Source organism: Scleropages formosus, chromosome 3 (genome assembly GCF_900964775.1).
Source record: "Scleropages formosus chromosome 3, fSclFor1.1, whole genome shotgun sequence".
Lineage (NCBI taxonomy): Eukaryota > Metazoa > Chordata > Actinopteri > Osteoglossiformes > Osteoglossidae > Scleropages > Scleropages formosus.
This window is the reverse complement of record NC_041808.1, coordinates 27,860,810-27,883,676: the sequence shown is the minus strand read 5'-3', so window position 1 is coordinate 27,883,676 and position 22,867 is coordinate 27,860,810. Positions and strand designations below refer to the sequence as shown.

Here is a 22,867-nt window from a genome sequence, read left to right as displayed (position 1 = left end):
ATTACATTTTCTGACATTTACTTCACTTATAGAAGCTATGTTGTCTGAATACTATGCCACACATATATGCATTTCCATGGTAGAGTGCATGAAATTGACTATAATAAGATGACTTAGATTATAAATTCTAGATTAAATATACAGTATGTATTGGTGTTGTTCAGACTTTTATGTGTATATGTATTTGTACACATACACATACAGTATATATATATTTGTGTACACACATATACATACACTCACTGAGCACTTTATTAGGGACACCTGTACACCTGCTTATTCATGCAATTATCTAATCAGCCAATCATGTGGCAGCAGCACAGTGCATGAAATCATGCAGATACAGGTCAGGAGCTTCAGTTAATGTTCACATTAAACACCAGAATGGGGAAGAAAATGTGATCCCAGTGATTTTGACCATGGCATGACTGTTGGTGCCAGACAGCCTGGTTTGAGTGATCTCCTGGGATTTTTACTCACAACAGTCTCTAGAGTTTACTCAGAATGGTGTGAAAAACAAAAAACATCCAGCGAGTGGCAGTCCTGTGGACGGAAGCGCCTTGTTGATGAGAGCAGTAAGAGGTGAAAGATCAGACCGATACGAGCTGACCAGAAGGCTACGGTAACTCGGATAACGCACTTTACAGCTGTGCCGAGCAGAAAAGCATCTCAGAACGCACAACACATGGAACCTTGAGGCAGATGGGCTGCAGCAGCAGAAGACCATGTCAGCTTCCACCCCTGTCAGCCAAGAACAGAGAACTGAAGCTGCAGTGGGCACAGGCTCACCAAAACTGGACAGTTGAAGACTGGAAAAAATGTAGCAAATTCTTGATTTCTGCTGAGGCACACAGATGGTAGGGTCAGCATTTGGTGTCAACAACACGAATCCATGGACCCAACCTGCCTTGTATCAACAGTCCAGGCTGGTGGTGGTAGTGTAATGGTGTCAGGAATGTTTTCTTGGCACACTTTGGGCTCGTTAATACCAATCAATCATTGCTTGAATGCCACAGCCTATCTGAGTCTTGTTGATGACCATGCGCATCCCTTTATGGCCACAATTTATCTTTTAATGGATACTTCCAGCATGATAATGCACCATGTGTGATGCAATCATGTCAACATGGACCAGAAAATCAAAGAATGTTAAAACATCTTGTGCAATCCATGCCATGAAGAATTGAGGCTGTTTTAAAAGCAAAGGGAGACCCTACCCAGTATTAGTATAGTGTTCCTAATAAAGTGCCCAGTGAGGTAATTATATATTAGTTACTTTTTTCACTTTATATCATTGCAAGTTCTACTTATTGTACAAAGTAGTGCAACTAAATTTTCAGACGTACAAGTAATAATTTATGTACAGCTGAGGAATAAAGCTACAGGAAAATGTGGTTTCAGTGAAGAATGAAGTACATTTTTTGCCAATATTTTTTTAGCATTTGTAAGAGGCAAAAACCATTGACCCCCTCAAAGAAGATTAGAACAACAGAAGGGAACACACACAGGCCCACATACAAGTGGTGATGGCAGCTGGCAAACCAACAAAAAAGTGCATTACTGCCATCAACTAGGCTCCAGTGTGAAGTGGAGTTATTGGGACTCGTCAGCACTTGACACAACAGGCATTGTCATTTGTGCGCTCCACTGTATACTGTTCCACAGTGACATACATAACAATAACGAAAAACTTATAGATGGAACAAGTTCTCAAAGACAAAAATTTGAATTGAGGATTTAAGTAAACTGACTTACTTGAGGAATCATTTCTGGCATCAACTTGAAACTGTAACATTTAAAAAGACTGCAGTGTACACAGGCCATGACAAAGCTTCTGTTTTAAATAACAATACTTTACCATAAATGAATAGACATTGTTTTTTTAAAAATATTTTTTATAGTTTCTACATGAAAAATTCTAATCAATATGGTCCTTCTGTTCTTTATACATTTGAATTCCCAAATATGTTACTGTTTCTTTCACATAAATTCCATTTATACCATCTATATTACATATCATGTTATATTAATATATCAAGCCATTTTTTTTTTGAATATTCACAAGCAGTCCTTATACTCTGGAGAAATTGGTAAGGCCTTCAATTGGTCTCTCAGCCTCTGATGCATTTTTTCTATTAGTGTCACCAGCAAGTTGAGGAAATTTGTTTTCCATTCATCTACATATCCTTAAATGTGTTTTCTCCATTTGAACAGTCATTGCTTGATAAATAAGAAAAAAGAGAAGGAAGAAATCAGACATCCTTGCCAGATGCCAATACTAATGGGTACAGAGGCTTTGTTCCAGTAGGTAATTTAATTGATCCATTACAATTATTATACTTGGTCTGGAGGGGGGCATTTAAAATGAGTATCAAAACAAAAAAAAAGTAATGTGAAAAGAAAAAAAAGTGTGATCAAGAGTGTAAAATATAAAAATCAATTAACAAAACTACACTGTTTTCATCAAAATCATTATACTACAGTGAGTGCGTTAAGTCCAATACAAGCCTAGTTATTAGAGAAATGATGAACTGGCAATCAATTCATCCATCAATTAATCAATGAATCAATTTTTCAGTTTCTCTGTAAAAAAAAAAAAAAAAAAAAGAAATAAAATAACAATAACAATAAACCCACGAGCAAGAATTTTTGCATCAGTCAGTGTAAATCAAATCAATTGTTCCCCGGTCGTCCTTCGGAATGAAGGTTATCAGCTCTGTGTTTAAAGAAGCGCGAGACATCCCACGAGAAACAGCCTCGTTGAAAAACATCAGTTAAGCCTGATTTGTCGTCTTGAAAAACTTTACAAAGCTTCCCTGTTAAGCCATCATTCACCGCGATTCACGGCCGGAGAGATTTATGATACAAGTTCTCTTGACGCCCGACTGCCCGCTCGCATGATGTCATTTCCGCCTGAGCTCGCGCACCACGGAATTATGCATTGACCTGCGACGCGGTCTGCGCAGCAACTTCGCAGCGAATGAAGTGTTGAACATCCATAAAAATGCTGCGCTGTTGTTCGTCGTTCGTTCCTTGTTGCCCAGCGTATCGTGGGCCTGATCTAGAACAACGTTGCCATGATAGACCAAAGAGCGAAGCATACAAATATTACTGCACAGCGCGTGATGTTTTGAACACCATTTTTTTTTTCCGGGTCATAGTTCACTGTTGACAGATAAACAGTACTTAGTTTGGGTAGCGGAATAAAGAGGGGGTTGCGTTTGCACTGCTCATACGTTTAATAAGACGGCGAACGTCTCCGTTAGGTATGATCTGCTCGGTATGGTAGAGAAACAGGACAATGACGTGAGTATTGCTTTATAAATGATTCATTGTACTTGGACCAGCTTAGTACTTGACTCTACCAGTCCATAATCGTACCCGTCAGTTGGCAACCGCAGACTGTGGAAAGTGGACTTTGTTTGTGTATGTGTGTGTGTGTCATACGTTCACTTCACCTGCCGCGCACTGCTCATGCATTGACAAGCCGGCTGGGCTTTGCACTATGCTCCACAACTGTTGATGCGACAGACAGAGTAAATACCGCGCGCAGTGCCGTTTGGTTCACAACATAAGACTAATCGTGCTGACTGATGCGACGGTGCGCCAAGAAGCGGAACTTTGAGTCTCGGTTTCTGCGAGCAAAAGATGATTTCAGAGACTGATGAGAATGATTTCGAGGGGTTTTAATCCAACACGTGACTGATGTGCGACGCGCGCCTGCTGCTGCCCGGCGGCGGCCGGGGTTTCGTTGTTCACAGTGACTGGCTGCTTCAGCTTGTTCTTTCCCTTCCCAGATGGAGGAAGCGGAGCAGGTTCATCTGCTCATGAAGAAGGAGCATCGAATTTCACGAAACGTGCGGTTCGCCTGGTTCCTCAGCAAGCTGAACCACATCATTCGCCCAGTGACCAAGACGGAGCTCGTAGGTGTCCCAGAGCGTGGAGTCAAGGGTCAAAGGTCAACACTGCAGGGGGGGACAGGCATTATGTGGTCCACTGGTGGGGTGGATGGATCTTACTGAACTCAGCACAGTTAGTGTTTCTAACAGTATAGGTCGCCTTGGGTCCAGATGCGAACCTAATGCCGCACGCTGTTCACTGCCGTTTTGACAGCTTGGACCAGGAGTCTCTTCTTTACTTGAATTGTTTTTTAAATCCAGCCACCATGACGTAGAGGGGGGTGCAGTGGCGCGGTGGGTTGGTCCGGGTCCTATTCTTCGGTGGGTCTGGGGTTCAAGTCCCGCTTGGGGTGCCTTGCGATGGGCTGGTGTCCCATCCTGGGTGGGTCCCGGGTGGATCCCCTCCCGGGTCCCCTCCCCCTCCGGCCTTACGCCCTGTGTGTCGGGTTAGGCTCCGGTTCCCCGTGCCCCGTATGGGGCGAGCGGTTCGGAGAGACCACGGCGCAGTCTGCGACATCTTAACAACACAGCTCAATCGCTCGATTTATTTACGGTCTGGCTTCGCTTAAGGACAGCTGGTAGTGCAGCGGTTACTGCTGCTGCTGCTGTTGTTGTACCCAAACATCACAGGTTCGATCCCCACCTCCAGCTACAGTACCCGAGCAAGGTATTAACCCCGCAGTTGCTCCAGTAAAGTTGATGATAATTTAACCATTCAGTCGAGGCCGACTTTCGCTCGCTTTATGGATCATCATTCTCCATGCTTTACAGTTAAAAATTACCCAGCTGTATAAATGGGTAAATAATTGTAAGTTGCTTTTGGAGAAAAAGTGTCAGCTGAATGAATAAACTTTAATGTTCGAATCCCACCTGTAGTACACATGAGCAAGGTACTTACCTTAAGTTTTCTAAGTTTAAGTATTTCTCTGGTAAAATTACCCAGGTCTGTAAATGTGTCAATACTTCTAGGTAGCTTAACATTCTGAGTCACTTTGGAGAAAATATTCCGCTATATGAATAACTGTAGGAGCATTAATTTAAAATTTAAAGCTGGTGCAGCTAGTAGTGTAGTTGTTAGACTTGCTGCCTCCAGACCCAAAGGTTGTAGGTTTGAATCCCACCTCCAGCTGTAGTACCCCTGAGCAAGGTACTTACCCTAAATTACCTACCGGTGTAGGTGGGTAAATAATTGAAGGCAGCCTGATTTTGTACGTTGCTTTGAAGAAAAGCATCAGCTAAATGAGTAGCAACATCACATTAAAAGGACATGGAAAATTATTATAAATAAGACTTATTGTGAATTTTCAGTTTATCAGCAGCTCATAAAATGCAGGATGTTTGTGTTCTTCAATTCTAAGAAGATTGTTTGGTGAGAGGGGCTGCAAAATGGACAGAACGGCAGTTTATGTTATAACTTAAGGTGAAGCAGCATCACAGTTGTCTGCTTTAAAATGATTAAAAAATAATAATAATAAACTCATCTGAACAAAGATGTTGTAAGTTCTCCATGACTGCAAGACAACGTGTTTCTCCCGTACTTCAGGTGCCACAGGAGAGTAAATGAGTGGAAGAGTAAAGAGAGTGAGTTGCAATGTAATAGAAGATTGTGTAGGGAGGAAAAAATGTTTCTCTTTAAATACTGATTGCGTGTCTCAGGGTAAACTTCATAAAACTGCCCAGCAGGAAGTGACTGATGCATTGCCTAAAGTTGTTTGTCAAGATCTGGTTAATTTGTTTGCAGTAGAAAAAAAAGTAATGATAGAAACGTACCTCTTTTTTGCAGGCCAGTTTCTTTAGAAGTCTTGGATATGGCACAAATAAGTTTTAAAAATAACTAACTGAAATAATTTCTTGAAGCTGTCTACTCCACCTTCCCCTTCCTCCAAAGCACCATTTCAGTGTGTCTTATCTGAGCATGTTTTTTGCTGTCATCCAATGGCAGCACATGGACATGCAAGAAGTTTTTTTTTTTTTTTTTTTCCCCTCTGCAAGAGCAAATTTTAGGAAATGGAACTGTGAAGAAAATGCAATTTAAAAAAAAGAAGAAAAAAAACCGTGAAATGTTTATCTTTGAAAATTTGTAACTTGGGTGTTGGTAACATGAGGTCCAAGTGATATCAGAGTTAAGCAACTTAAATGTGGGGGAAAAAGTACAGTTTCATATGCTGCAATTGTAAGTTTTTGACATGGTCATGAGCACCTTGTAATGTGCTGCAATGATAGTTGTCCTCATGGTACATTTTTCTCCCTCCAGCTGAACTCGGACAATGAACTGGATGTGCTCAGCATCCTCCCGAAGGGTTGGCAGCCAGATTCCACCCCCTCCACCCAAATGTATCACCTAGTACCATCTACTCAAGTGACTTTTCTAGCCCGCCGATACCGCTTCATCATTGAGCTGGACTTAAGTCCCTCTACAGGGATTGTGGTGAGTGTGTTCACAGGAGTGTCATAATTTGTGTATTTTTAATTGCGCTCATATCTAGCTCTCTATTTTAAACTTTTATTGATTGTCATATCTAGATATTTAAATTTTCTTCTTCAAACCTTTGATACAGTTTTTTTTTTAATATTTCTGAGAATACACAATTTTCAGATCTGAAGCAATATCTAGTTCTGGAAAATGACATCCCACACAGTATGCTTTTTGTATCTGCAGGATGACAGCACGGGCGAGATGATATTTGATGAAGTGTTTCACGCCCTGTCCCGGTGCTTGGCAGGCATGAGCAGACCTTTTAAAGTTCCTGGGACAGATCTCATATTCCAGCCAGAAATCTTTATCACCATCCTTGCCTACTCTTCAGTCATTGGACTAAATTCTCACCAGGTCAGGTTCATTATGCACATGGACATGCTTCACTATAGATACTTCTCAGTCTTTCTTGATTATTTCGCTGTAGGTGCTTTTTTTTTGACAGTGGAAGATTTTCTTGCCAAACCTGCTCATAAATGGTATTACTGTACCTATCAGTTCTCACCTTGACAGTAATTTTCAGTACGTTCTACAGTAGTGGTCAGCCTTGGTCAGTAAGATCACCTAGCGACTGTGGTAGATAAACTAGAGTCTGTGAGCACTGACTCAGTATCACTTTGTTGGCCAAGTTGTGGATTGCCTTGAAAATAGCCGTTCGTTGTCTTAGTAACTCCTCTAACTATCAGGCTGTCAAAAGGTGTTACCGGTAAATAAAAATACACTGGCTCCTCATCTTAGGAGTGCAGGAGGAAAAATCTTAACTTGTTTCACCACTTACCCTGAATTCACAGTCAGTAAGTTTGTAAAAATACACCCCTTGATTTGTGTGCTTGTTTTAGTAAAGCTATTACAAATAAAATGCTGTTTAAGCCTTATATTCATTTCAGAAAACATCAATACTAATATAAATTTACTGAAAATACAACGTCTGCTGTTTTCACAACCCTCTCTTCATTCTTGACTACTGGCCACCCTATTAGAGTGCAGAGTCCGTCATCTTCTGGCCATTTTTCTGATTACCTACACAGTCCATAAAAGCTTAATACAGTTTAGACATTTTAAATCTCCAGTCTTCGTGATTGCCACAAAGGAAAGGGGGGGGGGGGGGGGGAGTTATATTTCCCTGGAGTCAATCCATAGTTGCATAAAATACATTTTACCTGTTGTTTTCTCTTAGTTGAAGACATCTTTTCTGTGTTTAGGTTTTGGTGCAAGGTTGTCAACTGGATCGTATTGATTTGGAACAGTTCTTACATCACATCTACCAGAAGCTCAGGGAAGTGGAAAACAGCATTGCGGAAGTCCTTCAGCAGCAGCAACCTCGAGCAAGAGGGCAGGTTAGTTACACACTTATTTATTTATTTAAAGCCCTGCAAACCACTTCCTCACAGTTCCTTGGCCTTGGAGTTTTTTTCTTAATTGTGTAATTAAAGCTTCTTTGCCTTCACTGTTTTTTTTTTTTTTCTTTAATTCTGTGTGCTGTAGTTCTTTCTTTTGAAAGAGCAATATACAAAAATGTTGTGTGTGTTTTGGTTTTTTTTTTTTTTTTCTTTTTAGTTTTCTAATTTAGTTTGTGTTATTCTTGGCTGTCATTAGCTGGTTAATATCTTTTGATCTTGAATGCATAAACTCTCCTTATTTGCAGTAGAGAAAGGTGTCAGTTAAATAATAATACAAACAGTTCAGTATTTCTGCACAGTATCTTTTTATATTTGCAGTTTGATGATGGTACTATGGGGTTTGGGATCACAAATATCACAGAAGAACAGCCTCAGAGAAAGCTAGGCGTTTCAGTTGTGACTGCTGATATGGGACTGGTCAGTATGATTAGACAAGGCATTCTCGCTCTGCAACTTCTACCCCCAAACTCCAGTGCAGGTAAGACGATCTTTTTTCAATTTATTTTTTGTAATTCATCTTTTTTGCCTTGTTTTTATATCAGGGATTCATAAACTGTCAGACATGTATGAAAAGATAATAACTATATTTTCAGCCTGTGAATAACACTTCTGAATGCACCGCATACTAACTGAGCTGGTGACTAATGAAACTTCCAGATACCTCTCAGCATCCCAGTGACACAAAATCAGAGTGACAAAGGATACACGCCCCAGATATGCATGAAACCATATAGTGTATTTTGGTATTTTTCTTTTAGTTTCTAATTTGTTTATGTGAGTATTTTACTGTAGTCTCAAACACGTTCATTACTTTATGTACTAATATGTAGCCAAACACTTAAAATAGTGTACCTGGTAATAAAAAAAAAAAAAAACAAAATAATTATATGATCTGTTTATAGTAATTTCTGTATCTATTTTACACTCTTTGCAAATCCTTAATTACTTATGGTAGTTACCACTCCAATGCATTATAAGGAAGAAAATTAAGTTTCAGTAGTAGCTTTGCAGCATGTTTTGTCAGGGTAAAGAGTGCAGCAAAAAAGTTGAGGATTTGGTGTCTGTTTTTGAAATGGAGAAATGGGATAATGGGGTTTCACAATACTAACCAAAATAATGACACTGCGGTATTACAGTTTCCTTAATTTTTTGTATTTTTATTATTTATACTTGTATGTCTATTTTTAATTTAAAAAAAAAAAATTAATGCTTTTTCCATGCTGCACTAGTCCTTTTTTGTTTTGATACATTAGGACTTGTGGAATTCAAAGACTCAAAGAAAAACTTGAAAGAAAAGTTTTTGTGTTAAATTAATCCAAATTATTAACCAGTCTATTTCAATTTTATACTAATTAGTTTCTTTATACTCTTAAAAAAAAAAATCTGAAACATTTGTTTTCTCTCATAACATGGCCAGTATGCAAAATCTCCTTACAAGTTGAAACTTTCTTCATAAGTGCTGTAACAGGTCCTTCCTAAATTAGAAAGCAGAAGTTGCTGCGCCCGGAGGATGTATATGGCCTTTGACCACAGCTGTTAATGCACGTATCTCAAGATAGCTGCCAAGGTGTTTCACTTACAAATACACGGTTGATTTTGTAAAGCTCACTGCAATGAAAAGTAGTAAGAGGTGCATGCTATCTGCTGTCTAGAGATGGATGTAGTTTAAATATCTTGATGCTTATATTTATCATTTCGTTCAATATTGCAACCAAAATTTATATCAGAATTATAAAAATTCACGCTTAGGTGAATTGCAAGAACGAATGAATAACGAGCTAGAGTGCCAGAATTTCAAACAAGTGAGGGGAAAAAAGACAAGAGAGCACATTCAAGCCAAGTGGAACAAATATTTTAGTTTGTAAGGTGTGGACACGTTTCCGCGAGATGCCTTCCTCATCGTATGTGTATGTTGCATGAGGAGTGACAAAGACACTAAACCATGTGACAGGTTGTGATGTCCTTGGAGTAACAGCAGAGAGAAATAGTTGAGAATACTAAACTTTGTTAGTACAAAAATAGCAAACGCAGACACGCTGTCTGAAACCGCTTGTCCCAAGCAAACATTAGGCAAATTAATTGGAAAAACAAGGTAGGGACAATGATTGAAAAGTGACACTGTATATTGATAAAAAGCCAAAATACACAAGATCAATAGATGACAAGATGGATTAAAAAATGGGTTACAGTGGATGAATCCAGCCTTTCATCAGTGAATCTTGATGGATGAATACTGTATGAATGGATATATTGTATATGCAAAGTTTGCTGAGAGCATTATTGACATACTGATCAAGGACTTCAACAATAAACTGACAGTGCTTAATTTTGTGAAATGTAAAAATGTAATTCTTGGAGCAATGTGCTCTGGCTTTATTTTAATTTTTTTTTTTCCCTTTCATTTATTCATTAATTGTACACCTTTCACCAAAATGAGGTATAACTGCATGTCAACAAAAGTGCCTGTTCATGTGCATGCAGTTTGGAAACCGGGTCCCGTTCCATGAGAAATGGCTACAGCGGCTTTTCAAAATATATACCATCTTGTCATACAGTGGACTAGTAGTTCAGCACAATTGTGTTTTCTACCATTACGCATTCAGTTTACTACCACACGTGTGCTTTATGCAATCATGACAAATACAATAAACGGCATTTCATCCGTGTAATTTTCAGAGAGAAAGACAAGCGGCGGTCTAGTAAACTTGAATCATAAACATTCCTGAGCACATTTTAATATTTGTAGACAAGCTGCAAATAATTTTTGTGACCTGTTATTGTCATGTATAAAAATACATTTGGTTCCTAGGCAAAAACTTAAAAATCAAAACAAATTATTTTTCCATATGATGTCATGTTACTTTTATGTAACATCATGGCCCTGTTAGGTGAGGGATGAGTTTATTGTGGTGTCCAGTAACAATCTGAATTATGAAGTATAAAATTTTGTATTTGTTCTTTAGGGATAATAATCATCACAGATGGAGTGACCAGTGTTCCTGATATTGCTGTGTGTGAAACCATTTTGAACCAGCTGAGGAGTGGAACCATTGCCTGTTCATTTGTCCAGGTAGAGATTTGAATGTTGATTTAAAGTGCTTTTTCACCAGTGCAAAATTTGTTCACCTCCCCAAAGCATTGTTGATAAGCTTTGTGGGGTCTTAACGTAAACTCATTGCGCTGTCGTTCATCCCTTGTGTAATTCAGAGCCAAGGTGTTCCAGGGGGCTATCCCAGAAGTAGAGAGTACTAGCATAGTACTCTCTACTTTTGGGATAGCCCCCTGGAACTGTTAACCTAAAAGGTATGTCTTTGGGCTGTGTGAGGAAACCGGAGCACCCACAGGAAACCAATTCAGATGCGGAGAACATGCAAATTCAATACAGGCAAAGGTGGATTGACCTCATTTTCTGTATTGTACTACAGACCACCTCCCTGGAATTAATTCCTTTCATTTCATCCGTCTTTTCCTCTCATTTACATTTATTCATTTAGCTTATGCTTTTCTCCAAAGTGACTTACAATGTTAAACTATTTATACTTATTTACCGATTTTTATACAGCTGGGTAATTTTTTACTGGAGCAGTTTTGAGTAAGTATGTTGCTCAAGGGCACTACATCTGGAGGTGAGACTTGAACCTGTGACCTTTTGGGTCCAAAGCCTGCAGCTCTAACCACTGTTACCATCTGCCCCTACATTAAAATTTTGATTGCTTTCTAAAACTGCTCACATGTCACTGCTGTTGAAGTAACCCTCCCTGGATCCAAGCTGCGTCCAAAACTACAGACCAGTCTACCTGCTCCCTTTCTGTTGCGCATGCTCTTTACAGTCAGTTACACACATTCCGTGCCCAGGATTAATTATCTTGATGGATATCCATCTGGACTGAAAATCAGCCATTTCACCAAGATTACCCTCATCACGGTGACAGAAGCTCTCCCACCTGCTAGAGCTGTCTTCCCCTCTTCTGTTCTCATTCTTTGAGACCCCTCTGTTGCAATGAACAGAGTCACCCACCACATCCTCCTTACCTTGCAAGATCAGCAAAAGGCTATCACTGAAAGGGTTTCAATGCTACCTGTCAGGCAGATTTTACCAAGAAGTGGCTCCATGCAGTTATTACAAAGGGCTTGGCTCTTATCTATACTGCTTCCCTTGGCTTTGCCGATACCTCACACGATTGAAATCTCATGTCCTTGTCCTTGCTCCTCTCAGGAGCTCGGTATCTTTGTGGACAATTTGCTCATCTTGTCTTCATTGGTAGAGAAAAACCCCCAGAATCCATCTCTCTCTCTCTCTCTCTCTCTCTCTCTCTCTCTCTCTCTCTCTCTCTCTCTCTCTCTCTCTCTCTCTCTCTCTCTCTCTCTCTCTCTCTCTCTCTCTCTCTCTCACACACACAGACTGAAACCGCTTGTCCCATCTCCCCTCACTTAATCCATATTTGTTTTCCATTAAGAATGCTGCACTTCTGGCTGCCTGCTTGTCCCCCTGAAATGGTGTCGAAAATATAAAGCCTGCCAGTTCTTATTCTTGGTCCCGATGTGGTGGAAGTGACTCCCTCTGGCCCTTGAAACTGCTGAACCCCCTTAAGGATTTAAGAATGGCTTCAAAACTCTTCTTTGGACCCACGTTCCTACGGAGTTCCTTAAGCATTCACAAGATAGTCCTTTACCACCTGCTAATTTTTGTGTACCTGTTTTCCAATTTATTTTCAATTTATCTGGGACTTCAGTGGATCGCTAAACTACGTGCCTTTTGACAGTGCAGTAAAGAAACAAGCTTTGTTTGAGTAGTCATATGGATGTATCTAAGCCCTTGGTCTGTGGAATGTACTTTTGTTTGCACTGAGGTGAATGCTGCTTTTGGAAGAAAAAAGTGCCAGAATTAAGTATGTAAATTAAGTGGTTTATTTCAAGTGGGAATATGGATATGAATATGGATACGGTATGGAAAGAATGGACAAGAATAAGAGGGTTTTAGGTGTATAAGGTCTGGAAATGATATCTGTGTTATGATGTAAGCTTCCATGTCCATTGTCTCACAAGACTGAGGCTTAGCTAAAGAATTGCCTGTACCTACTTTTTTTTTTTTTTTTTTTTTTTGTAAAACTACTAAATACCAAAATACTTGGTTGAGTTTAGAATGACCTGAACTGTGTGTACCAAGTTTAGTAACAGAACAGTACAATATTGCCTACTTATGAGTTAAGGTTCCAGAGAAACTGAGATAGATTGGCGACAGATTCAGAAATATTCTGTTTATATGCATGCTGTGCATACAAACTGAGTTCCTAACTGTATACATCTGTCAAGTCTTTCTGGGAGGCAAAGAAAAGAGACTCAAATTTCATTCCACATTATTTTTTTTAATTGGTTTTATGAAAAGCACACTTTCCGCACACTTTTTATATGTATGCCAAGACCGAGCTGTGCTTTTTCATTGAGAGCGCACACTAAATGTGGGTGTTTGGGTCCTAGTACTCAGTTATTAATCAGATTGAGTTGATATATCTACCCTGGCTCTAGACTACTAACCCTGTACTAGACTCATACTTTTCGTAAACTGTGAAAAACACTCATCACATGGTTTGGGAACAAAATCAAATGAGTGATTCTCCTGTCTATATTTCTTGTTTATGTAACTTAGGTGGGAGGAGCATACTCTTATGACTGCAGTTTTGGCTACATTCCTAATGTGGAACTGATGAAATTCATCTCTATGGCCACCTTTGGATCCTATCTGTCCGTCTGTCCTGAGCTGGATGATTCCAGTCAGGAGATTAATGCATATCATAAGGCTTTCCTCACTTACTCCTTCCTGAAGACCAGTGAGTCTATGAACCCTGAGTACTACTGTGGTAAGATCAATCTCTCTATATATGTAATAGATCCTTGCAACCTTGTCTCATCATATTAAAATATTCATGTGTTGAATTATGTGAAATATTAAACTATATAAGAGTACATAAATTTTACAAATTAAACAAATTGTACATAAAAATTACAAAATAATTTGAAATTGTCTGAAAACTTGCTGTTAGTTCTACAGCTACAGAAATGAGTCTTACTGAAGGCCTGAACGTGCTTATGGTGTTTGTATAAGCCTTGCTTATCAGGCAAAATATGTTCATGCCGGTTAAAAAGTCTAATTAAAGAAACTGTATTATAATGGACATTTGACAACCTTATTATTATCTTGTACTTTAAGAATAGTTGTGCACAGGATCATAGATTATACATCAGTTTTTTTTTTTTTTTTTTTTTTTTAAAAATCTGACTTTGTTATTGGCAGCTAATAGAATTAGTATCTGTCAATTTCTGTAGAAGCCTGTTTGCTAGCTTTAAATAGTGGTGTTTGCATCTAACTGAAAATGGAAGACTTTCACAGCACATAAAAAGAGTTCAGTGTTGACCAATTTAAGATGCAATTTGTGAAATGTTGTAGTGTAATATATTTCCTGCAATAGAAGATGTAATGTTTCACAGCTTCCCAGCACAAGCTCTTCAATGAACACCTAGTTTCCGCAAGTGGGAACCCTGCTCTGATCATGCGCAGGAAGAAGCACACGGAAAAAGAGGTGCACGCCCACCTGGTCAGTGTGGTATCTGTAAGGCTGAGAGAAGGCTACTCTATTCGTGAGATTAACCTTACTAAAGGTAATTTATGACCTTCAAGCATTATGAAGATTTTTACGTATGCTGTTATGGAATAAGTTTATGCATTGTGTGTATAAATGACAGACATTTAGAATGGAAAGTCTTGGACGTTTATGTTGAACTTTGTTGTAATTTTAGAAATAATACAAGTATTTTCTTGTTTTGTTTAAGGTGGCACTCAACTGGAGGTTAAACTTGTCCTTTTGTGGAAACACAACATGCGCATTGAGTACTTGGCTGTGGCCCCCTGGCCTCTGGAACCTGGAAAGCGCACAACGTGGGTAGAGGTGACCATGGAAGGCAGCTATGATATACTCCATGACATTAGTTGTACTATGAGGAAGCCCATCACTAGTCCGTACCGTACTTCTGTCATACGGCGCTTCTGGAACACGTTGCAGAGGTCAGTGCCCTACTTCTAAACGTGAATCAATAAGCTTTAACACTGCAATTCTTTCTTCTAACAGAAAAGTGCCATTTTCCAATATTTCAGACTGAAAGGATGCAGTATTATGATTTTCAGTATTACATTTTTTTTCTTCTTCTTCCCCACTTCTAAAATACAAACCAGGTTTGGTAAGATTTCTTTTCTTTGAAACACTTCTAAGAGAAAGTATTAATTTATTGCCACATGTATGTATAAAACTTTTTTTAAAACGCATTTACATTTATTCAATAGACGCTTTTCTCCAAAACGACGTACATCTCATAGAAAAATACAATGTGTACATGACGTTACGAGAAAGGGACATAGCTGCAGATGTGACTCCGAAGTAGTTAGTTTCCTTCACCATATGCACCAACGTTCATCACACAAGTAGCTGCATAAAACTTAACCAGAATATCGCCGATTCCTAAGCACCTTTGTAGTATTTTTTTTTTTTGAGGTACATGTGAATATTTGTTACAATATTTTTTTTTTCAGCAACATTTTTAATTTTATTTATTTATTTATTTAAAAGACACCATTCATGATATGCACAAATGATGGGAATAAGGTTATCGTACTTTGGGCACATCATGTGAAGATCGGACTCTATCAGAAACACCATAGTGCATGCGAAAGATGAAAGAAAAACAAGAAGAGGATGAACAGCAGCCAGATGGATGATTTCAATCACAGCGACAATGGACACGCTCCTTTCAATACTAAGGGCACAAGTGGAGGACAGAGATTCTGAAGGGATCTCTTCATATGGTTGCTAAGAGTTAACATTGACACGATGGCAATTGACAATAATAATCTTTATTTACTATAGTGCATTTAGAATCTCAGAACAAAAAAGGGTTATACGTACAAAACCACGTACAATAAATAAATTGTTTGGCACGTGGCAGCGCCGACCATACCCACCTCATAGCTTCTCACACCTGATTAGGAGTTGGGGGTCAGGTGTAGCTATAGTAATTTAAAAGGATGGATGGAACAAAAGACTTGTTGCACTGCAAAGCTCTGACTGGGCTGAGTGATGATAGGGTTGCAGATGAAACCCCTGTTGTGTTTGCTTAATGGTTTCCTTTCTGTTTTTAATAAAAATGCTTTAAGTCCCAGAATCCTATGGTGTACCACAGTCAGCATTTAAAACAGCACAATAATAAAAGATCACCAGAATTCCTCTAGCCATCTCCCTAACAAAGATTTGTTTTGTATGAAAATTAACTTTGAGTAGATTTTCAGGAATGAATTCTGCATGTTATGCAAAGGATGCCTGTTTCCTCCCCCCTTCCCTCCCACAAAGGTGGGGAGAATTGTTTTCTGTAAAAAAAAATTTCTGTAACTGTGGTTTTTTTTTTTTTTTCCTTCCCCCCCTCTCCCGTATTTTATGCGTCTCTAGCATAAACCAGACGGATCAGATGCTGGTCCATTTGCAATCTTTCAATTCGTTACCGGAGCACTACACTATCCCAGAGAGTACTAGAAATGGAGTTCCTCTCTTCTATATACCTCCTGGATCTACCACACCAGTAAGTCCTAGCATACCTTTGATTCTGTTTGCTTCATTATCAAATTGCAATAACAGATTATTGCTTCAGTTCAGAGTCCTAGTGACGTGAGAGAGTGCATTAAAAACTATAGGTGCAGTATGTGATAGTGCTGGTGTATTCCCCTATGCATTTCATTGCCCTCATAATTTCAGCTGGGTTTAAACCAGATTTTAAGTGTGTTTTTATAGCAAATTTGGTAAACAACCATTTCATTTGCCTAGACTAGCCATATTGCATGATTTTTTTTTTTCTTTTTTTTTTTTTTTTTTTTTTTAACGGCCAAACGCAAATAATTATGGGATGAAATGTCTGTGTTGAAATATTCAGTGACCTAAGAATAGCTAACATGTCACAGGATTCAGGACTATTGTTTGTTTCCCTGATCAATTTAATTTAGATAACTTTCATAGTGCAAAGAATATGAACAGTATAAAGCACTCTATACAGAAATGTAGTATAACTGTAGTGTAATTTCTAGGAGATATATTTGGTTATTTTAGAGATTCTTTTAGATGCCTGTCATAGCCCAGATATAACACATACACTTGTACCTCAACTTACGCATACATTTGGGACTGGAAGTCACTTCGTAACTCCCTGCTTCGAACTCGTAGGCCCACCCTCTATGACACAGTTAATAACAGCTTTATTCTTTGATTTATTCACAGGTTAGGTACTGGTAAAAACATAATTTAAAGGTAAAATTAATGGAAAATTCATTGTAACACTTTTTCTTCAGCATCATTAAGATACTTACCCTAAATTGCTCCAGTAAAAATTACCCAGCTGTATAAAATGGGTAAATAATTGTAAGTAGCTTAAAATTTTAGGAACGCTTTGGAGAAAAGTGTCAGATAAAAGTAAAATGACTAGAAGTAAAAAATACATTACTTGCACAACAACCTATTCAAAGTCCCGAGCTGTGCTTTATGTGTGTGAGACAGAGCTGTGTTCCTTCTGCTCATCAGGTAGGATAGTTCCTGTAGGAATAACCCCGCGGCTGCCTCCTAATCCACAGAGCTCATGACAATGATGAGCCCTTGCCTGCTTTACATCACATTTGAAATAGCAATGTTTTCCAGTAACAAACTTAGTCTCAGTCCCTGTTAAATTCATAAGTAGGAGATCCACCATATTTGCAAAATGTAGTGTTTTTTTTAAAATAACTTTTTAAAGCTTTGAAGTACCTTCAAAAAAATAACTTAAAATGACTACAAATTTTGTGAAAACACTGCAAGTCCACTGGGTTCTTGTCCTGTTTCTTAAAATTGTGGCACTTTGTTTTAGTAGTCTAAAAGATTAATTCTGTTCAGGAAGCCTGCATTAAGAAATGCTTTCTTTCAACAACCATAGGTAAAAGGTCACTTTTTTTTTTTTTTTGTATCATATATGTGTTTAACCATGCAATTAAATTGATGGACTGCTGGATTAAGGTGAATGAACTTGCTTGAAGCAAAGACATGCATACACAAGGTTTCAAGACTGACAATGCCTCCTTAATATCTTTATTGGCAAATAGTATGCATTTTTTTCCAAGAAAGGCCTTATGCTTAGTCACCACTGATATTTTGTGCAAAGTTTATAATCAGTGGGATTTTATAGAAATGATTATTTTTTGCATTTGATATAAATTTGTGATCAGTTGAATGGTTGTTGACAAAATTAATCAACCCAGGGATGTTGAGCTAGTCTCAGATTCTTAGGGTTTCTGTGCAGTTTTTCACTTTGTTTAGTGTTCATGTCTTTACTCTATTACGTGTTGTACTGTTTTTTTAAAATTGCAGGTATTATCCCTCCAGCACAGTGTGTCAAAGGATTCTAGTCAGTCCCAGTTTGCCTGCTACTGGAAACCGATTCTTTCTATGGATGCCAACTTTTGGCAGAGATGGTTGCACATGCATCGCATCACCATTATCCTTGAACATGACATGTAGGGATGATGTGTCATACATCTTACTTTTCTCATATTAAAAGTGAAAAAATAAAGGACTATGCTGTACCTGGACCTGCAGTCTTACACCTCCAATCTTCTTCCAGCCCTGTCCCAAAGCATCTGCACACTGCAGGGAGCAATGGACGTTTCAGTACAATCCAGTGTCGAATTTCCCATTCTGCTCTTACCTCCCTCTTGCGAGACTGGAGCAGCTTTGTTCTGGTGGAGGGATACTCTTACATCAAGCTCATTTTCAGGTATGGTGTATTACACAGTTATTGTATGTTGTAAAACATGAAAATTTACGGGCGCATTATGCCTTTAACCTTTTCTTTGTAGTTCAGTTGACCAGCCTCCCACCAGCTTCTACCTGGTGCGTCTGATCTCCAAGGCTCCTTGTATGGTCCTTCGCTTGGGCTTTCCTATAGGGACCGTTTCTCACACCAGGAACAAGGTTCTATGACTGAATCTATTTGACAGTTCTTTAAACAAATGCCGATGTGGCAAAATCTATTTGCAAATAGATTGGCAATCTAAAAAATATGACTTTCTCCTTTAATCTTTCAGATTGTGGATGAGCTGCGGGAACAAATCCTCAGACTTCGGTTTCCTCACCGTGTCCAAAATAAAGAGGCTACTCCAAAGGTTAAGAGAAAGATCCTGGGGCATGCATCCCCTTCTAAATCACCACCTCTTCCCGCAACCAAGCCTACGCTGTCAGACCGGCCTTGTGTTGTTGTGCTCAACAAGCCTTTGGAGAAGCTTCTGATCAGGTGAAAAGGAGTATCAGTATAAAATATTTCACCCTTTTACTGGAAAAGTGTAAATGATAACAGCAGTCTGTTACTTTTTCTATAGCTCGTTTCCTGTAATTGCTCCTTTTTACTGAATCTTTCTGTTGTTTCATTCAATGTTTATACAGTATACTATGCTGCAGTCCACTGATGTTAGACAAATTACTTTTATCTGTACCCTGCTGCCTTGAGTTATAAACTTTTGAAGGTATGAACAGTTTATTTTTTAATAGCATTTTCTTGACCTGCCTAACTTCTAAAATTTTTCTGCCAAAGAGCAGAAATTAATGGCAAATGTCTGGTGTTTGTTGACTATCATAAAGAAGATGAGGAACGCCGCACATGTTCTTAGACAACAATCAATAGTGGTTGTGTTTATGGAGATAATGTATTTTTATTTTCAGAACTTTAAAATTACTTTTTAATGTACCTCAAAGTTGAGTCGTTAAAATAAGTCTGGCAGAGCATGTTTTATTTTAGCTGTATCAGATTTTTTTGTGAATCTACCGAAACAAATAAATCAAAGTGCACCCCTTACAATGTTTTTGATTGCATAGACAGTAAAACAGGTTAAAAGTGCCCACTTGCTGCTAAACTTTTAAGACGTTCTCCTAACGCTGTCCACTATTGCAACCTACACTGGAGTACAGAAAGGACAGTATCATTCTCCTGTGGTGCTGAAGTACAGGAGGAGGAACATGGCACAGCCTTGTCTTGCATATAAAGCAGGGCACAATACGTTAAGTAGGAGTTTGTGTACATGGTGAATTTTCATTTTCACTCTTTTTAATGTAGACTTTAATAATAAATGGCATAGTTAATGGTTCCTCTAGGTTAATAAAACATGAAATGTTAAAAGTCCTGCAATGGGCTAGCATTCTATCCGTGGTGTATCTGCTACATGGAAATGCTGAAAACCTGTACTGTATGAAAGCACAGAAATTTTAGAAAACATAAAAGTGAAGAAAATGCATTTAAAAATATATTAACTTGAAATATTTATATCTGTATAAAGTCTGTAAACTTTTTTAAATGCATAATGCAACTAACATTTGAAAATTCTTTTCTGGAGTTCAGAATTCAAATTAATTGATTTTATCAATTTAATATAATCCTACTCTTTCAGATTTTTATTTTTTTGTGCTGCTCATTATCACTGAAATTCTGCAGCATCTATATATGCATGGAAGTATGGAATAGTCCCCTTCCTGTCGTTCTTTGTCCAGGTATGAGAAGCTCCCATCAGATTACCGGACTCCTTTCATTCTGAACATGGAGCACTTTGTCCAGGCTCCCACCTTGTCAGCTCCTCTTACTATGGCTGCCAGTCGCACGGTCTCCTCAACACTGGCATCGCTGTCCCGCTATTTTCTGCATAAGCGCTGGGTATGGTCAGTGCAGAACAGCCTGGGCCCTGCTGTCTCCCTACAGGCTGTGGCTCACATACTGGCCTTGCTCTCGGAGTGAGTCTGATGTGTTGTTTACAAAGCTTGTCATTTGACATGGTGTACAAGTGTCATTTCGATGTTCATCATTGTATAGTTTAGTGTGTTGAATACATGTTAAAGTATTTTTCTTTCTGTTTATTTAGGATTCGTCTGTCAGAAGGGTTTCATTTTGCTGCTAGCGGTGAAGGCATTGTCAACATGGTGACAGAGCTGCCAATGAAGGTTAGATAGTAGAGCGTAAGGTTTTGTTTTGAGAAGGGCTTATTTTAACTACCCTATTGTTGAAAATTTAAGATTAATTCAAGTAAATATTATGTCATTTCAGGGCATGCAGACAACAACAGATAGAGAGAGTTACAGTTGCATCGTTCAATACATCCTCTTTCCCCCTCATTCCACTTCCACCAAGGACAGGTGAGAGCTGAAAAAGAACTTATTTGGGGTTTTTTTTTTTTTTTTTTTTTGTCACTGCTATTTTTTTCAGGCTTGGTGGGTCTGTAAAGTAACACAAATTCTTGGAAATCTAACAAGAACTATTATGTTTTAAGAAAGACAGTGGGCCATAGTGTAATAGTGATAAGACTAAGGAAACAGGTTGGGTCAGTGCCATTACTGGTTAATACTGGTTTGGCCATCTAGTCATGATTTTTTTCCCCCCCAGTTTTTCTACAGATGATGACAACGACACGGAGGTTGAGGCTATTGACCTGGACACTGAATTGAACCTTGTGACTGAGTGTTGGATAGAGCCCCAGTGTGGAGTGGTGTGGAGCTCCTCTGAGCAGCACAGACACCTTCAGGGGCTAACTTACCAGGAAATTCCTCAAGCGGTTGGTTCCATTTGTTTGCTGCCCTCAGTGGTTCACTTTTTTCATTTGTTTTAAGAAATGCTGAAATTGGACCAGTAATTGTAAATAGCTGGAGTTCTGGCTTTTTTTTTTTTTTTTTGGTGTGTTTGCACTTGTTTAAAGAGGAAAAAAAAGATGTATTTGCAGTTGTTAAGATCCTGACTATTTTTATGCTAAAACTTAGGCAGAGTTCTTAAAAAGTGAAGTGCACATAATTTTTGTATTTTTTTTTTATTTAAATATCTGTCTTTATTTGGATCTTTGCTGTAGTTGAGCAACTGGAATTAAATAATATATTTAATGTTATATATACATTATTTATTTGCATATTGTGTGTACGTGTGTATTTTTGTATAGATTTTTTTTTTTGTATAGATTTTCTTTGTGTTCGCATTGACTACTTACCATTTCCAAGTGCACCTTCTGTTTAAATCAAATATGACAACATATTTAGTTTATCATTGATGATGGTTTTGTTGTACATTTTCAAAATTGAGATCTTCAAAAGTTTTGAACTATTGCCTTTGCAGTTTTTTGCAGTGTCAGTGTCAATTTATGAAAATGTTGTTTGTGGTATAATATAGTATACAAAGTTTGTTGACGGGTAACACCAGTAAGATACTGAACTGTCTATTTCTCTTTGTAGATTTTTCCACAGGATCTGATCTGCATGTCTACCATGATGACTTTTGAATACCTGAGCCAACTGTGTCAGAACAAAGGCCAAGTCTATCCATTGTGTGGAGCCAGTAGTGTTGGGGGTGAGTAGGAATTTAAATGACAGACTAGCACACTACTTCTGAAATGTTTAATGTGAAAAATTTTTTGTTTGCTATTTTATTATGGAAAACAAAGAATGTACATTTGCTGCAAGTTATATATTTCCCACATTTTTAACACCCAGTACCATAACCTATGCTACAATAAAAAGAACAAAAAAAGTATAGCACTGTGGAACATAATCAGCACACTCAAGACTGTCTTAGAGAGCGAGGACATATGATGGCCTTGCATTCTAAGAAAATAATACAAAATTAGACTGCTTTTCTACTTAAATGCTTCTGACAGGGTTTTAAATACAGTTGACCCAAAAAAAAAAAAAAACCTGTCCATCTGGGACATGACTAAAATGAGGCAGAGTGACATTGGTCATGAGTTTCATCTATATTGGAATATATCTTAGCCAGTTCAGAGCTACTATATTGGACACGATGGAGGACCTGTATCAAACTAAGGTGAACACAAGAAGTGGTTTGGTTAATTCTACCTAAGGCACTGTCCCAAGTTCCTTCATGCATCTCCTCTCCAACCTCGTCTACCCCCTCAGCGGAAATGTTATCCAATGTCATGTTTTTAAAAGATTTAATAATATTGTAGATAATGGAAATCATGCCCTTAGGGTGTGCAGTAGTTTCTATAATAGCAT

General features: G+C 38.4%; 1 protein-coding gene across 5 annotated transcripts in view; it reads left to right on the top strand.

Moving 5' to 3' along the window:
• The first annotated feature begins 3,034 nt into the window (after positions 1-3,034).
• Positions 3,035-22,867, top strand: part of szt2 (SZT2 subunit of KICSTOR complex) — a 71,266-nt gene continuing 51,433 nt past the window's right edge. For all 5 annotated transcript variants that reach the window (XM_018738608.2, XM_018738610.2, XM_018738606.2 and 2 more), the window contains exons 1-20: positions 3,035-3,306; positions 3,798-3,923; positions 6,154-6,327; positions 6,559-6,729; positions 7,578-7,712; positions 8,094-8,253; positions 10,739-10,845; positions 13,423-13,633; positions 14,262-14,432; positions 14,604-14,835; positions 16,268-16,397; positions 18,203-18,348; positions 18,456-18,608; positions 18,691-18,805; positions 18,919-19,124; positions 20,372-20,608; positions 20,737-20,815; positions 20,919-21,007; positions 21,255-21,423; positions 22,088-22,202. In XM_018738608.2, the coding sequence (XP_018594124.1) occupies positions 3,283-3,306; positions 3,798-3,923; positions 6,154-6,327; positions 6,559-6,729; positions 7,578-7,712; positions 8,094-8,253; positions 10,739-10,845; positions 13,423-13,633; positions 14,262-14,432; positions 14,604-14,835; positions 16,268-16,397; positions 18,203-18,348; positions 18,456-18,608; positions 18,691-18,805; positions 18,919-19,124; positions 20,372-20,608; positions 20,737-20,815; positions 20,919-21,007; positions 21,255-21,423; positions 22,088-22,202 (2,950 nt within the window). In that variant the 5' untranslated portion in view covers positions 3,035-3,282. The remainder of the gene's footprint in view (positions 3,307-3,797; positions 3,924-6,153; positions 6,328-6,558; positions 6,730-7,577; positions 7,713-8,093; positions 8,254-10,738; positions 10,846-13,422; positions 13,634-14,261; positions 14,433-14,603; positions 14,836-16,267; positions 16,398-18,202; positions 18,349-18,455; positions 18,609-18,690; positions 18,806-18,918; positions 19,125-20,371; positions 20,609-20,736; positions 20,816-20,918; positions 21,008-21,254; positions 21,424-22,087; positions 22,203-22,867) is intronic.